Genomic DNA, 17,413 nt, shown 5'->3' on the forward strand with positions numbered 1-17,413 from the left:
CCACCAGTGGCTCACAGGCCCAGCAGGGTTCATTGGGCACAGCCTCACCAAGTGCATTCATTCGGCCTCAGGAGAGCCCTAGATGTGCTGTACTGTGCATGCATACACATCACCTTCAGTTCTTCTCATCCCTCCATCCAATCTTCTGCATTTCCCAGCTGTGTGGGAGACATAAAAACGAGATGTGGTAACTGTAAGAAGAGATCAATGCCTGCTGTGACAGAGCAGTGGAATCTGTGAGAGGCAGACGGGCTCCACAGAGTGGGGCTGATGCTTCAGCATCTCCCAGACTCCAACCAGCACTGCAGAGCCCTTTTGTACTCCTTTAATAGGAACAAACCTGTTGCTGGGCCTCTCAGACTCGCAGCTCCTTATGGATTCTGTAACCTGTTAACTGGGATCAGTACGACATGTGCTCTATTAGCACTTATCAGCATTAACTCCCCAGCCCAGGCTTGGGGCCTCTGATCAGGCAGACTCCAGCTGCATGTTCCCCCCTCACAGAACCAACACAACGCAGCCCATCTGCTACAACAAAGGAAATTTTATTTAAAAATAAAACTTTGTTTCGTTTCCTTTTCTTTTTTTTTTCTTTTTTACTGACACAGGTGAACGAAATCCCAAAGAAGCTCTTAGTGGGCAGCATACGAGAATGGAAACAATTAATAAATAACATTAGTATAACCTCTAAACATTAACAATGCATTTGCAAACAAAATGAGGACTTTAAACCAAGTGAACCTTAAAGCTCAGCTACTCTCTGTAAGAATATTTACCTTCTGTTTTTCCTTATTCTTTACAGATCTGAAAGGATTAAATACTGCTATTATATTTTATATTAATGACACTATTATACTTCTTTTTAAAATATTTTTTTTTTTCGTGAAAATCTCAACATTTTTTAACACTGATATCATACAAATGGGTATTTGCCATTCAAGAGAAACAACAACCGTTCCTCCCCCACCAGGAGTTTCAAAGAAAGAAAACAAGCTTTCTAGGAGGAACTTTAAGGATAAGCTTCCTTATTTCCCCTCTGATTTCCAATGTGGCACCTTGAAAGAAGTGCCCAGGGAGTTGCATTTGTAATTGCTCAACTGGAAAACAAAAAGCCAGGTACAGCAAACGACCCTGCCTCAGGATGAGCTGCAGCAACGCAGGGAGCAGCAGGCTGCTCTCCTGGGGCAGGGCTCAGCAAAGGGCGAGCTCAAAGGCCTTCTGCACAAAGCAGGGCTGCTGGGAGGCTGCGAGCCTAAACCTGCATGTGGTGCAGGGACTTGCAGGGCAGGGCAGTGCAGCAGACACACTCCTGCCAGGATCTGTCTCCCTGCAGAGCCCCGTTCAGCTGTGGTGGCATCCAACTCACCAAGTCTGCAGGGCAGGCGGACGACGCGTGCTGCCTTCCTGCTGCTCCCACACGCTCTGTGCCCCAGCCCTCACTGCACAAAGGGTTTTCTGCTTGCTTTGTGTCCTGCCTTGGCAGGTGGGGTGGGGGGAAAAACAGTATTTGTTATTGTGAGCAGAACTCGTATTTTGTTACAAGCAAAACCAATCTTGTTGCTACAATTCTACCACCTTCACGCTGAGCTCGGAGCAGCACCGAGTCACTGTTAGTAACAGGTAGAGCAGGAAACCTCCACAGCTGAAATGCTACACAACACAGTGTTGGAAGTGACAACTGCCCTCCTTTTCACACCTTTTAAAGTGATCCCAAAGGCAGCATGGGGCTCTTTCTTTCCACAGAGGGATACCCAGCCCAGTGACACAGCATTCCCTTAAGAAAGGCACGAGACATTTGGGTTTCTCTTGCTCAAGTAGCGTCACAAAGTGATAGGATAAAGGATCTCAAGGATAAAGAACAAGGAGGTGAAGGGAAAGAAAGAGAAAATAGCATCAGGCTCACCTTTCTGAAAGAAAAACAGTAAGAAAAATACACTGTACAGTGCCTGGGTGGACTTCACAGAGCACAGCCATAGAACACAGGCAGGACTCTGCTGCACGTCAGTGGTGCCAGCAAACGCTTACACATCTAAGGAAGAAAAGCCAAGGCTTAAGTTTCTTAACTCAGTCGGAGACACAAACAGTGCACAGAAAGGACACATGCAGAAAAATTAGTGATACATGCCACAAAGATTGCTCTCTCTAACCTCTAATACCTGGAACAACATCCGCAGGAACGTCCCCTGGCACACAGCTCCAGAGACAGGCCTGCATAAAGCTCTGCTAGGTGTGGGTTGTTCAGCATCACGGCCAGCCTGGAACCAAGGGCTAGCAGGGGATGGGGCATCACTGCTCCAGTGGCACATGCTGTGCAAGACAAGAGTTAAGGCTTTCCAGCAAGGTTGCACTCAGCTCCTTGCAGCCCTGGCAGCAGCTGCTCTGCCTGCATGCTGCAGCTTCACGCCACACTTGAGCACACTTAGGCTGAGTTTACACAGCAAGGCAGAACTGAAGTGGCTCCAACACCAACACGGAGTGAGTGGCAGCACTGGAGAGGAGGGAAATAAAGAGCAGTGCTCCCTCGCAACACGTTTTTTATGTGGGTCTCCAGGGCAAAGCCAGAAAATAACTCCCAAGCACCAGGGCTGGATGGTCAGGCTCACAACTGCAACGTGCAGATGGGCAGCGAGAGCACGCAGGGCTGCCCAGGTACCTGCTGAGCAGGGCTGGTGCTGGGCTCGCTTCCCAAGAATCTGCTGCAGCCACAAGAACTGCAGGGCATCACTGAGCACGGGGAGAGCAGGGCTGGGTCAGGGCTCTGCTGCCTGCTGCACCTGCGGGCACAGGAGAGGGAACAGCCCTGCTTCCCCGAGCACAGCACGAACAGACATGGCCCCTCTGCCAGGCCAGACCCTGCTCTTGGCTGCCTGACCTCCCTGCAGCACTGCAGAGCTCACTGCTGGCTGACAGCAATCTCAGCAGCATGCTGCATTTGCAATTTCAGCCCCGGCTCCAAAATAGCAACAGCAGTGATGGCATTAAGCGTTGCACTTAAGAGATCTCCTTACAGCTTCAGAGAAATACAGAAAGGAGGGGAGTTAGGAGAGACTGCTCATGCTTTTAAACTGCCTGGACCCCGCATTATCAATTTACAAAGCTGCAGATTTAGAGAAATACCAATACTCCACACAGAACAAACATTTGATGCTTAGTTTCCTATGCTAACATTAGTTAAGTCCCCTCTGCAAACGGCAAGCTGCTTCGCTCAGATCTGCAAGCAGCAACCAGATCCTTCAAAAGCTTCAACTGCATCCAACAGCCACCAGCACTCCAGCAATATTTCACGTTGTAACCCTTTGCCCAGTGACTGCTGCTGCCCTCCCAGTGATGCAAGTAATGCAGGACATGCTGTGCAAGGCAAGCAGCCCCTCGGTGTGCACACAGCAACGTTCACGTGTGACCTGCAGATCCTGCTCCATTTAAATCCCCTCCAGAGGAACTATGCTTCTCACACAGCAGGCATATTATGCACAGAGTTAAGGAGCTGAGTATGCAAGTCAGGTTTTTGCACAGTAACTGCCCGAGTACTGACTTGTAAAGCCCAGTGTGATTGTTTTACAAATGCAGAGGTTTCCCAGATCTGCTTCAACACAAGCTCTGGCAATTCCTTGGAGTAAGGGCAGTGCAAAGAAGAGCCCCTGTGTTGTTCTGATAGCCATGCAGAGAACCGCTGCGTTTACTGTACTGCAAAGCAGGTAAGATACCAACAAATACATCAGCTGCATCTACCAATCCCACAAAACAGCCTGGCACAAAGACAACTGGCTCCCAAGGAAGCTGTCTGAAGGAGACGATGGAATGTGCGTGAAGGCCACTGGTCTGCAACAGCCACCATGCAGTTAAGATAAATAAAACATCATTCCCAGGTGCAACACTCCTAGAGAAAGAGCACCCGGTGGTGCTGCTCGAGCCCAGCAGGGCTGCAATCAAGCTGGAGCACCGAAAGCACAAAAGGCTCAAGGCTACAAAAGGAGCAGCACAGCCAGTTCTCTGCTCTCAGCTCAGCTTCTTCCCACCTCTCCAAAATATGCAGAACTCTCAGCACATCTTGCTCCCTGGAATCTGGTGCTGCCAGCACAGCTGGCATGAGGACACTTACGACAGAAATCCAACTCCAAGATCCAAAATGCCTGGCAGATGCTGGTCAGGCTATCTCCAAGCAGAAAAGGACAACTCAAATCATAAGCAATAAATGCTACTGTTACAGGTAAGAGGGAAACGCCGTGGCAAACAGGAAGCAATCAGGCGATTTCTTCCAAGGTCTCCTATTAATTCCCAGCAGAAAGTGACCTCTCAACTGCTCTAAAAAGCCTGAGCCAGATACACAGCAGCGAACAGGTCCAAACCTAAGTACCATGAACCACAGGACACACCACACCGACCCGGAGACTTTGTTTCTCAGAGCACTCACTTAGAATTCACAGCACAACACACTCCCCCCAGCCTCCAGGGCATCAGCTCCGGGATCCCTCAGTACGAAACCTTCCTCTACTGACACCCTGGAAATAAATCTGTTCTCTCAAACAAGAGGTAGGGGTAAAGGACTCCAAGACACACACTGTATAAAACACCATTCCGCTCCATTCCGTTTCACTGCTTTGAAATCTGGAACCACAAAAACCTGATAACTGATTCTCTTAAGAGGCAGGGCTGACCTCCGCACGAAGTCTCTAAAGGAACCCCCTTCCCCTTTGGTGAGTAGCCGGGCTACGGCTGCCCAGGCAGCTGGTCCACAGAAGCTCTAGGTGTGGAGGTAATGTGCTATGTGGCCACGTGTGCAGGGGAGGAAATGGAAACAAACTCACGGAGAATATTCTTGGCCATTTCAATATTGTTATGTGCAATGACCAGAGCTTTCTGAATGTCCTGATATGAGTAGCCTTGGCTCATGAGGTTCTCAATCTCGCTGGAGAGCTGCAGCGATGCCCCGGTGCTGCTGCTGGCTGCTCCTGGCTGGCAGCTCCCTGCTTTGCGCTCAGAATTGATTCTCCGTGGCAGCGGCTTCGGAGGCCTTTCTGGAACTTGAGAGCCATCCGAAAAACCTGGAAGGGGAAACAAAGGAGTCAGTTTGGGAAAGGGCACGTGATTCTTGCTTGGAACACAGAATGACGTCAGACTGGTAAGTGGCACTTAAACATGGCACTGGTGCTGCTCTCTCCACTCAGCCCATCGACCCACTCAGCGTCACAGATCAGATCAGCTTCCCTCGCTGTACGCAAAGGCAGCCACAGGGATTCATTATTTGGTGGGCACATCAGGCTCATTTATTAAACTAAAACTAAAGAAAAATTTGGCAGGGGGGGGGCATGCATCCATGTAAGCAGAGCTCAGGCATCAGGCTTGGTGTGAGACAGAGTGCTGCTGTGATAAAACAGCACAGGGAATCCACAACAGACTGCACCAAACCTACTTTGCAAATGATGAATACTTGACATCACCTTAAAGAACGCTGTATTTACCTTCCTCAAGGTGCTCAGCATGGAGTTCTCTAACAGCTGAACTTGCACACAGCACACAAACCTGGAAGGCTAAGAACGCTCACACAACCCCTCTTTAGGAGTGGGCAGTGCTGGTTAGGGATGAAGCAGCCATTGTGGAGCTTTTCTAAAAGACTTCTACCAAAAGCACTACGACAGAGGAAACAAATTCACTGAGGCTTCCTCACCAACCACAACGCAGGTCATCCCCTGATCCTCAGAGCACAAGCTTCTTACTCATAAAAAGCTTTTTGTACGTTGGAGAGAAAGGACTACCCTCTCCTCTCCCCCAAACTGTCTTTTGAAATAGCTGTTTCAGCTTGAGCTGGTTCAAATTTCAGACACCACGGGTCAATTTCAAAGGGCGACAACCAGCTCAGCTTTTTTGGTAAATGATTAAGAAACTAAATTGTAGAGCACAAAGCATGAGAACATCCATCTGCCAAAATGTATCCCATAGAAGTCAGGCTTGCTTAGCACCAGGCTTCAGCAGCAGCCAATACCCAATTTTTCAGACAAGGGCAGATGCTTCCCAGAGCACAAACATCAGCGTTTTTCATGCGCAGATCTCCTACCACTACAAAGCAGAACAGCAGCACTATCATTTCAGGGTTGTATAAACAAGGAAGGGTCAATGATTAAGCTCAGTCGTTCATCTGGGAGCAGCATGTGAGCTTCCACTGCACTTCTTCTCCCTGCCAGCCATATTCTACAGACACAGTGACAAAGGCAGGGAGCAGGGAGGAGTGGCAGCAGCTGAACATTTATCTGAACTAATGAACTCTTCTCCGAGCCGAAGAAGAGAAAGCTCCAAAAAAGGGAGCTCGTGAAACAGGTGAATAGAAAACGCACTGGGACAAGCAGCCTTGGGTACGGGAGGCTCAAGGAACAAGAAACTCGTTCCTCTTACTTGGCAGATGGCCAGAGTTCAGACGTGCTGAAGCCCAGAGCACCCAACAGGAAGTTTCAGAGCTTCCTTTTGCGCTGCAGGGCAGTCGTAGGGAAGAAGCCAAGCATTATTCACAAATGCTCTTGGACACACGAGGCTTTGGTTTCCCCTTGGTGGACGTGTCTCATAGCCAGAAGGACAAGATGTCCCCTGCTTTTTCTTTGGGGACAAAAAGCTGACCTTGCTGAGCCACTGCCTGCTCGCTTTAAGACACAGAGAGCATCGAGCAGTACACTTGTGCCATCTGCTGGCAACCACCCCCTTGGAGCCAGGCAGAAGCCAGGCCAGCCATCCAATCTGCTGCCTGAACAGCTAGAAGTAATGCTCTGAAGTTCTGCTTCATGTCCTAGTACGAAATAGATGCCATGTCCTGTAGGACTGAGTGGTTTCAGGATATCCCTCAAGCCGAGAAAAGGTTTTGCTAACTGAGATTTAATCATGATTTGCTAGCTCAGTGATTTAAATGAGTCAGGAAGAGCATTTCGAGTCGTAAACCAAACGGAACAATCAAGGTCCAGTGTAATTCTGCTTCGTAACGCTGATTTTACAGCCTGCACACAAAGCCTTGAGTCAGTGACAGACATTTCAAGCACACCAAGCCACCAGTACCCACAAGAACATCCAGAATACAGCTGTTCTCTAACCTGTCACTGGGTCATTTTCCAAAGACATTCGGCTGAAGGCAGGTGTGGCATTGGAGATATCAGACAGTGTGCGACGAGCAATGGCAACTGGCAGTGGTGGCTTGGGGATATCGTAGCCATCCTCCTCATTTTCTGACTCCTCAGGGCCATTGCTGGCAGTGGCTGCTGCCAGATCCCCTTCATCTGGAACAAGAGAGGCAGTCTGAGCTCTGGGGCCAAGCAGAGCCTCTGGCTCTCAAGGCAGACTCTGTTCCCGTGTCCGCAAACACTGACAGGACACAGAACTCAGGCTCTGCTGCCAAGAACCCATATTCAATGGGAGCTCTTTCCAGAAGGTAATACACGATGAAAAATGTTTACCATACATGTGGGCTGTCAACTGCTGCAGCTGCCTACAGCAACTGAGCCCAGAAAACAAAGTCTTCAAAACAGCAATTCTGTTTAACAACTGCTGGATGTTTTTACAGTACATTCCAGCTATGCTTCTCACTAACATCTCCACACACAATTCGTAGTGCACAGATACAAATGCTTCCAACATCATGGCTATTATAACAGCAAAAGCACGTAACATTTAGCACAAAGAGCTAAATGCTCTTCCAGCTGGTACTGGGGTCAATTCATTGCATCCCAGCAGTTTGGTTTTGATGGGGTTTTTCTTAGCACACCCACTCACCAGAAGTGTTGATGGTCTCAAAAGCAGAGGGCACTGCTTGGGAATGGATGTTGTACATTGCTTCATACATACAGCCATCCGCCTGCCGGTCGCACTCCAGAACTCTGGGGGAGAGAAAACACATTCTGCAAAAGAGCAGCAGCCACATTTCATTTCCAGTTCGCTGTGCTACTCTCGATCTGGTGAATGTCACCAGGGAAAGTCAGCTAACGGAGAAGGCAAAACCTCCACCCTGCTAAACAAATACCCCAGAGCAGCGAGGAGGAAGGACAGCACGTGCAAAAAGAATCTCACCGCAAACTCTGAGTCATTTCCAAAGGCATTTTGATCTCTGGTTTTTGTACAGCAGGACCCGGAGGCACCACCGGCAGAGAGGAGGGTGACATGTATTCAGTGTCTTCATCGCTCTCAGACTGTTCCCCAGGAGGCAGTTTTGGTACAGGCAGTGGTCTGGAGGCAGAATAAACAAGATATCAACACCAGAAAAAAAAACAAACCAACATTTACACTAAACCCAATTAATATCAACGCGTCCTTTCAAGGCCAGAGCTGAAGGAACAAGCAGTCACGTTACATTAAGACTGTCTAGAGAAATAATCTGGCTTTTGGTAATTCTCAGCAGCCCAGCTGCAAAGTCACTCTGACACAAGGTCATTAAGCAAAAAGCAGCTGACAGCACATCGTACATCACCTGCTTTGCAATGTGCATTTAAAAAGGCCAACTCAGAAGGGAATTTATGAGAGAGCTAGTGGCAACCGTAGCCTGTTTCCTACTGCCACAGCCAAAGGCAACCACTCAGCCACAAACCTCTGGATGCTGATTTCATCTCCTTTCTCTAGGTTGTGTGTTTTGAATAGTCCATCTTCGCAGACTGAAACTAAGGCTGGACAGAGCTGTGTCAGACTCTGCCTCTGCCACCAGCATGCAGAGAGACCTACAATCACCTTTCTGTAATCTATGAAAGAACGTGGTTTGCAAGAAAACAGCATACCTGGCAGCTAAGGAGTAGATAGCATTGGCAGACGAGGAGGGTTTAATTTTGGGATGCTCACATTCTGAGGTTGCTGGTGGACCCGTGTTCAAGCTCTGAAAGAAGAAATGGCAACCCAGGAATTAGAAATGCCAGGTCTACCAATGTAGCTGCAAAGCTGTCAGCCAGCCACACAACGTGCCCTCCTGGGGAATGAAACACCCCCATTTACCCAAAAGCATTTACTGACACTTTAGAAATTCAGCAGTTCTGTGTTAGTTTTCCCTTCCTGAGAAGCACAAGCAGAGTTTTTCTCCTCTAGCCAACTGCCTGTTTACACAAGAACCAAAGGAACTCTTATCTTTGAGACTCCAATGACTCTGTCAAACTCAAATTGGCCCAAAGGCCAAAATGTTAATAAGGGAAAAGAGGAAAAGGATGTAGAGAAGCATATACACACAGAGACAGAATCACAGATCACAGAATCACCAAGGTTGGAAAAGACCTCCATGATCATCGAGTCCAATCGAGTGCAACAGAGTGACAGCTGCACTGGTGTCAGCTTCTTAGCCAACATGGCTAAAAATGTATTTGTTTCAGTTCCTATTTTTCAAGAAAGCTGGAGATTTTTAAAGGAAAAAGTAGGCAAATGGAATCAAAGGAAGCCAAACTGCTTCAGGTTTCTCTTAGAGTGCAGTATGTTGGACCACCAAGTTCTAGATCATGACATTATTAATAGCAGCAGACCCAAATTTAACTCCGATTTTACTTTGTTAATCATTGCTACTGTGTGCAGGTTTTACAGGACTGAAGTCTGACATGTGTGAACTGTACTTTTTCAGCAGACCAGCTCCTAAAGGAAAACAGCCTCTGGTTTTCAAAATCCAAAGGTGAACAGGAATCGTGAAATTGTGGCTCACGACTGCTCAAAGGTGACTGCAGGACACGCTGAGACTTCAGCCCTGCTCCCAAGAGGCAGGAAAGCACATCCCTAAGAAGTCCTCTGGTTGTTCTCTCTTGCCTGGCAATCACCAGCTCCCTTCTGCCTCTCCCTTGGCACAAGAACGCCCTGTTCTGATGCAAATGAGAAAAGGGCCCCTTGGCTGACTCAGTTCCCCACAATCTGCCTTCACCTCCACTAGATCCACTCACCACTGGGTTGTCCAGGCTGAGCGTGCTCCCAAGCCGATGGCTTTCAGGCCTGGAATCCATTTGAGAGGGCAAGGAGAAAGGAAGCGAGTGCCTGTTTGACAGTTCTCTCCCAGGCCAATGGTCAGCGGGGCTGTGAGCCACAGATGGGGCTTTTGGAATGGGTCGGGAGGGCCAAGGATCCCCCTGACGGTTGGAGGGCACAGGGGGTGGTTTGTCCCTTGCAGGGCAGTCTGCTGGGGTGCAGGGCAGGGGCCTCCTCTGCGGCCGAGCGTCGGTGCCGATGGAATGCGGTCTGTCTGGAGGTGGTGGTGGAGGGAGATCTCGGAGCGTGGGTGGGATGGGCAGAGGCTTGTCTTTGTGAAGGGTACCAGGAACAGCCTGGAAGGCAGAGGAATGTAAAAACATCGCTGAGCAAAGGTAGTTCTGATACGAAACAGAAAAAGGTGGGCAGAAGGTTTGGGTTTGTTTCTTTTCTACGAGAGGTTATCTCAATGGATAAGGAATAATGCCAAGTGAACCCTCCAGAAACACTTCTCTGCAAGCTTGAGAACACAGTACAACTACATGCAGCTACAACAGCTTGGCACTGAACACACCAGTCATCTTTCTTGCAGGAAAAAACACTCTCAAGGCAGCCCTGGATTGGATTCCAAACAAAGGACACCCATCATTTCAAAAAAACTTCAGCTGCAGCTTATTTACAGCTGCCATTCATCAGTCAGCAAGTCACATAAATGCTTATTTTTTTCTGTCTGGACTTTCAACTCGATCACCCAAACCAGCTGTATCTCAGCAGCCAACGAATGAATACCACCAAGATCACAGTGCTGCCTTCTGCTCATCTATCATAGAACAGCTGATCTCTCCCAGTCACACACATTTCATTCCATTCTTACTTCTCTATCAGTGGAAAAGTTTGGAAGAGAAGAAAAACTGGGACAGGCTTGTGACACCTTTCCACATCTAGCCACTAGCTAGAGCAAGATACAACTGCAGCTTCCAGGGCCACAGGCAGCAGTGATTGGAGGCTGAAAATCAGTTTACTGATAATAATCATCACTTGGTCGTTCACCCAAAGTGATCGAGCACTTCAGGTTAGGATAATCTTCCTTCTATCAACTGTTTGGATGAGTGAGATAGGAAATAGAAACTCTCCAGCAATGAACTCCAGAAGGAAGCATTCACCTTCAGCACAGACTAAGCTCTTGTGGGGAACTAGGAGGAAAGTGGCCTGACAGAAAGAATATAAAGCCTGGTGTGAAAGCACTTAGGGACGGCACAGAGAACACACAGCATTCAGCAAAATGCTTTCCTTCCCATCTGCCCTACCAAAATTACACCTGAAAGGGCAAGAAGTGTGCTTTACCTTTGAAGAAGTGCTGGGGCTGGAAGCCCCAGGTGGATTGGACACTCGCTGCTGCAGAAGATCCAGTCGTGGTGGCACAGGAGGAAGGGTGGCCTGTGGAGCTACTGAGAACGGGGAAGGAGGACGCTCGACCTGAAAGAGAAGACTGGGAAAATCAACAACAAAATCCAGCAGAACTGTTTTCTAGAGAGGCTTTCAAGCTCTGTGACTTTTATTGGCTTTGGTAATAGATGACTATAATAACAACAACCATACAATAGCAAATTAAGGTAATTTCACAGCACAACAGCATTTGACTTGCAGCAAACAACCATAAATGCATGCTTAGCAGGGGCACAATAAAACACAAGCTGTTTTGCTGGAGTGCCAAACCCTCCTTGCTGAGCCCTGAGCAGCAGCAAGCTTGCTTCCTTTTCAACACAAGAGGGCACATCTGCTGCAGAACCTCCTTATCACTGCAGGCACTGCTGTGCAAGCTGCCTCAACTACAGCGTCGTGGCTGTTGCAGCAATCATTACTGTGCACCAAAATGTCCATTTTTGTCCCTGCAAAGCTGTTTTTTTTTTACCTAACAGAACAGTGCCTCTTCTCCTCTTTTTAGAAAATGTTTATTTTGTGAGAAAGGTTAGTGCTTGGTAACTGCAAATCTTTATACATGTTTGAACTCACTAATGCTAACAAATGTGGAATACTAGCCTGCTGCAAACCGCAACAGGATGTCACATCAAGGAAACTCTGCTTTGCTTCCCCAACCTATGTATACAAAAACAATCTCCAGGAATACAGTTTACAGAATTTCACAGGGTAGAGGCTGAAGAGAAATGTGACCATAGGTTAGCATTGTAGAGCAGGAAAAGCAGCTTGTTTTAATGGGTCAGACTATGGAAAATTAGCCAAATTCAAAACCACCTTCCAATGAAGCAAAACAATGCTTCAAAACTGTAGACGTGCAGGAGCAGCAATATGCACTGAGAAAAGAATGTTCAGAGACCCATGAAGTATCCCTGCCCTGCACACAGATCCTGGAATGAAGGTGCTCTAATGGCAGGGAGCTATCAGACCTTTATTATACGGTTTTATCAGACACCATATAAAAAGATGACAGTCAAATAGTCTTCCTCAGCAAAACAGCCTGCCCTCTACCCTGTTAGTCATCATGACCTTGGGAAGACTGTGACTGGTTGGCTGCAGTGATCACTGAACAAAACAGACAAACTTTTGCTGATATGAGCGAACCAACGCACACCGAGGCAACCTTACTTTGGTACCAGCGAGTTCTTTCATCATGAAGAGGGAATCATCAGCTCTGTCATCGTCATCATCATCGTAGTTGGGTGAGGGAGTCCCTTCTGCACCTTGCCGTGACAATCCTCCTCCTCCTCTGGGGTCGAATGGGTCTACAACAATTGGCTCCGTGCCTTTGATTTCACAGCGGCAAAAAGGACAACCCTGGCCCTCTGATTCCTTCAGGGCAGAGGAGAGATCTGTTACAACCACCATTAAGATGCACAGATTAAATACACGGTTAATATACAGGCAGGTTGAAACCTGCTTTTTGGCAGGTACAGAGAGGATGAGAGAAAAGCAAACTGTGCTAGGAATATGGAGGATTTTCTCTCTGGAGTAGAAAAACAACTTTTTAGCAAGTCCTTGCACTTCTTGGCCATATACTGAGATAGAGCATCTGAGCAGCTCCTCCCTGGGCAAGAGAAGCTAGCACTGACATTTCTGAACTACGAGCTCATGTCCCCTCATCTCCATACCTGAAGGAAACAGAACAGGAGGACAGGAAACAGCGTTTCTGTAGGAAAGCAATTAGTCTCACCCAGGGAGACAAACAAGAGGCAACGCCTCACCTGCCATGCAGTGAGACAGGATGTGCACATCAGATGGCCACATGGTTCAATCTTCACATCCTTGTCGTTTTCAGCACATATTTTACACAGCTGGAATGTGGAGCCCATCTCACAGTACAGTTCGTATTGTTCCTTGGAGAAAACATGGACAGATGTTGTGGATACTGTAAAACAAGCTGCAGGATTTATCTCAGCTACAAGAAATCCAAGACAAAATGGGCACAGTAGAAACAGAAGAAAGTGGACTTCAGGTTTTCCCAGATTTTCATTCAGGTGTCCCAACACTGGGAATGGAGGGTTTGAGGGTGGATAACACCAAAGAATCAATCTGTTGCAGAACATTCTAAATAAGTAATCTAAAGTCTGTGAGCAGAAAGCTTTGCAACCTCTCTGCCCAGCCCTACCTTTCATTGACTTCTGCAACTCCTTCAAGATACAATAGAGCAGCCTTAAGAACAAGCCTTTAGGATACTGAGCGTGACAGGGCAGGACAGAAGACTTCGCTCACCTGTGTGACTTTAATGTGGTCCTGAGGTGTGGGCTCACACAAGCCAGTCAAGTCAGGGTTCTGATTCCGGCCATCAGGAAATAAATAACTGCAAACAGTTGAGGAAAAATAATATCTCACTCTGTATGTACATACATGCACACATGCACATGGACATAAGGTTTCTTTTTAGGGAGGGAGAGGAAAGGAAGAATGAGGGTGAGAACAAAGGGGTGGGAATTCAAGGTACTCTTAATTCAAAAGAAGTTTTGCAAGAATTTCCTTATCAGACAGAAAACAAACATGCCATTCTTTACTGCAGAAAGAAGCTTGTTTTCCTTCCTGGGAGCAATTATACTCTTCTTAAATCATTCCACGGTGAAATTGTAATTATCCAGAGTGAGAAAACCGAGGTCATAGTATCACTTCAGCACAAGTTAGGGAGCCAATTACAAAAGAGTCTGTGATGAGGAAAACACTGACACACACTTATTGTCTGCTCTTGCAAAGGACAATACAGCTCCCAGTACGAATGATAGCTGTCTGAGTATTCTCAAGTGCCAAAGCATACAAATTGTTCCACTGACATCAATTCACTTGCTGGAAGTGTTTTCCTGAATCAAGGTCTAAATAAAAAGGAAGAGCTGAGAGATGTTCAGCAGGGGCTGAGTGATGTCAACAGCGATTGCTTGACCTCTGCAACACGCCGTGTCTCCCAAGAAGAGATGATGTGGGACGAGCCCTGCAGGTGCACTTCACCATTCAGCTGACTTTGTGGCAGCAGGATGAAGGAGTATAACACAAATTCACAGTAAGAAACAGCAGAAGTTACTTACAAGCCTTCCCTGAAGCCATCAATCAATGCTTGAAAAAGAGGTTTGTTGTGAGGGATGGTCTGAAGAATGTTCCCATCTGCAGTGACATATCCAATGGCCCACTGACCAAGTCGGGTGCAACTCAATCGAAAAATGTAACTGAAAACACAAAGGAAAAGGAACTTCAGTTTGGACTGGAACAGGCAGAAAGCATGAGATGCCAAGTTGGCCTTTGCCTATCTCAAGACAGCAAATAAAAGCTAGTAGGAATGACCGGATGATTTATACCAGCTTTCCTCACTTTACCCCCAGGCAGATCAAAGGAGAACTTTGCAATCTGATACGAGGTGAGAAAAGCATCCAAGCAATGGCCTCCATGTGAAATTAAACACAGGATCCACAGCAAGAAACTTTGGCATCTTCATAATCATTTGCTTCAAATTAATTTTGGGAAAGAATAAAAAAACCATCAGACTACACAAGGTTTCCATTTTTAAAACTTGCACAGAACTAAAAGCACACTAACAACCTCCAGAAGGGAGCACTTGACCCTTCCTCTGCATAAAGAGAAATCTGTCAGCTCTGTTGCACGGGGCCACATTCGACCCAGGACACTGGGCAGCCCAAATTTACTCATTCTACAGATCTCTGTGTCATGCTCATGCCTGAGTGAGCTGCTATGAAACTTGTGCAGGTAAGCCACGACACAGAGGAGAACTGCTGAACCCAGGCCAAGCTAGAGCTTTGCATAATTAACAGAGGAGGACAAAGACAAAACCAAACCCATCTCCTCAGCCAGTGCTGTAATCAGCAGTGTCAGAAGTAGCTACCAGAAAGGCCAAGCACCAACCTGCCAGGTTTGTGAATGAATTTCTGAAGCCGGGCTTTCACCTCATCATACGTTAGGAATGCCATATAACCAGGATGAGTCACTGCTAGGCTATTCCAGTTCCTGAGCAAAGAGGACCATGGCTAGAGAAACAACAAAGAAATATATTAACCTAAAAGGCATCAAGACATACAATACTCCTTAATCAAAGGGCTCAGAGCTTCACTTAGAACAGTAGGTCTCCTATCCCGCCATCAATCCCACAGATGACCAAAAGCCTACGCCCTCGTGCAGCACCTCAGCGTTGGATTTTCTCTGGTCAGCAATAAAGATATTAGCTCAGAAGGACCTTCATCAAAACTCCTTTAAAAACGAGGGAGAGGTCAGTGACATCACAAAAAGCTCGAGAAGGACTGCTTCTCATTTCTGAGACAGGGATAGAGATGGGAACTTGGGAAGATTACGCAGAAACCACGGCCAGCCTGATCCCATCCCTGACTTCCTCATGGCCTCAGGAACGTGACCTCCCTCCTCTGTCATGGTTTCACTGTGTGTAAGAAGCTTGTGACTCGAGCCACCTAACCTCACTCGGCTGCGGCATGGACTTCTGCCCAGTCCAAGACCTGAATCAATGAACCAGCACACACACATCAGGTTTCCCCCAAGAAGTGATGCGTGACGACAGATTGAAAACTTTCCGTTCTGAAAAGTGCTGGGACATCTAAATCTCATCCCATTTTCCCAAACTTCTCAACTTACCCAAAACGACACCTCTCCCTAACGACTCTGTATCTCTTGGTACAATACTCTTTTATGTACCATAGCTGGAAAAAGTGCAGAACGAAATCAGATACACTGCAACACCAAACATGGGGATTTTTCATCTAGACGTTTCTTAATTACAACCCACTCTATCACATGGGAAAAAGCAAGCCAGAGCCAAAGAAGTAAGTGTTTGTTCCTGTAAATACCCATTTGCACCATCAAAAGCTGTATTTCAGAGCTCAGAACTATTAAAGACCACGGGCTAGAATTTTACTTGCTATTAATATCCCTTCAGCAACACAAATACTTCTTGCACACAGAGCACAGAACACGACTGCAACATCCTGGCTGTGTCAGTTCAAAAGCTAGGAAACCTAAATCTCCATGCTATGATCCATCCTGAACATCCCCCTACGGAAAATAAATCTGACAAGAACGAAATGGATATGAGGAAAGATGGACCGATAAACTGAGCTTCACATTTCCTGAAGCTGTGTCAGAACTTTGGTCTAAAAATGACTTCTGAAAGGGGAAAAACTGATTCATGGGAGGATACAAAATGTGCCTTACATTTGGTTAGAATCTAAATTTAGAAAACTTTTTCTTCTCCAACCAAAAATATCAAATGCTCCTATGTGATTTAACTACCAAGTGTTTTAAGAACTGCTCAGGGGATGAGGGGCAAGAAGACAAAATCCTTTGCAATATAAATACCACTTCAGCGTGCACAATACGGTTTATCTTTGGAGAAGTCTAAGCTGAAGCACTAAGACAGATTTCAAGTGATTTACACTCACCTGAAAGAGCCGTGTGAAGATATCAAACTCAAACACCGAAATGTAGTCATTGCACGTCAAGTCAATCGTTGACTTCAGGGCCATGGCTTCCAGCCCCGAACTGATGGGATGCACCTCGTGCAGGGCTTGGCGGAAGCTCTTCCAAGGAACAATGGTCCTGGGGGAAAGCAAGCCATCTGAGACTGGATGTGTCCACAGAGCACAACCGCGTGCCTACCGCCTCATACATCTTACCTGTGGAGCGTACGGGTCATCATAATGGAAGAGGGAAAACCAAAAGTGGCCACAAGAGATTGAATCGTGTTGTGTGAGCAAAAGATTCCTTGGTACTGAAGGAAATCAACAGCCAAGCAGGCTTTAGCCAATTTTCCCTGCAAATACATCTGAAGTCCATCTCTGCTTTCTCTGTTCTCTTTTTCTGCTGCCCTGTCATGTCAGCTGCACATATTACAACCATTTAGTAAGAGTTCAACAGCTTTCTAGCTGGCAGAGAAGGAGTTAACAATAAGTAGAGGTGCAGACAGTTAGAAAAAAAAACCACACAAAAAAAGCTGCAAGCAATTCTCCAAACAGGCATTAACAGGAGAAGGAAGATAATCAGCAACCCAAACACAGGCTCCTCTTTAAAG

The 17,413-nt window shown here is 47.0% G+C and overlaps 1 protein-coding gene across 1 annotated transcript in view; it reads right to left on the reverse strand.

Annotated features, from left to right (window-relative positions):
• Window positions 1-529: 529 nt before the first annotated feature.
• Window positions 530-17,413, reverse strand: part of CBL (Cbl proto-oncogene) — a 34,160-nt gene continuing 17,276 nt past the window's right edge. Inside the window, exons 4-16 of the mRNA XM_042882429.1 lie at window positions 16,785-16,941; window positions 15,244-15,365; window positions 14,415-14,552; window positions 13,600-13,687; window positions 13,092-13,223; window positions 12,496-12,699; window positions 11,236-11,367; window positions 9,870-10,247; window positions 8,739-8,833; window positions 8,041-8,196; window positions 7,747-7,850; window positions 7,071-7,253; window positions 530-5,042 (exon numbers count right to left, since the gene is read on the reverse strand). Coding sequence (XP_042738363.1) covers window positions 4,762-5,042; window positions 7,071-7,253; window positions 7,747-7,850; window positions 8,041-8,196; window positions 8,739-8,833; window positions 9,870-10,247; window positions 11,236-11,367; window positions 12,496-12,699; window positions 13,092-13,223; window positions 13,600-13,687; window positions 14,415-14,552; window positions 15,244-15,365; window positions 16,785-16,941 — 2,170 coding nt within the window. The 3' untranslated portion in view covers window positions 530-4,761. The remainder of the gene's footprint in view (window positions 5,043-7,070; window positions 7,254-7,746; window positions 7,851-8,040; window positions 8,197-8,738; window positions 8,834-9,869; window positions 10,248-11,235; window positions 11,368-12,495; window positions 12,700-13,091; window positions 13,224-13,599; window positions 13,688-14,414; window positions 14,553-15,243; window positions 15,366-16,784; window positions 16,942-17,413) is intronic.

The sequence above is a fragment of the Lagopus leucura genome, unplaced genomic scaffold (assembly GCF_019238085.1).
Source record: "Lagopus leucura isolate 7727_CA_CO unplaced genomic scaffold, USGS_WTPT01 Super-Scaffold_100034, whole genome shotgun sequence".
NCBI classification, from domain to species: domain Eukaryota; kingdom Metazoa; phylum Chordata; class Aves; order Galliformes; family Phasianidae; genus Lagopus; species Lagopus leucura.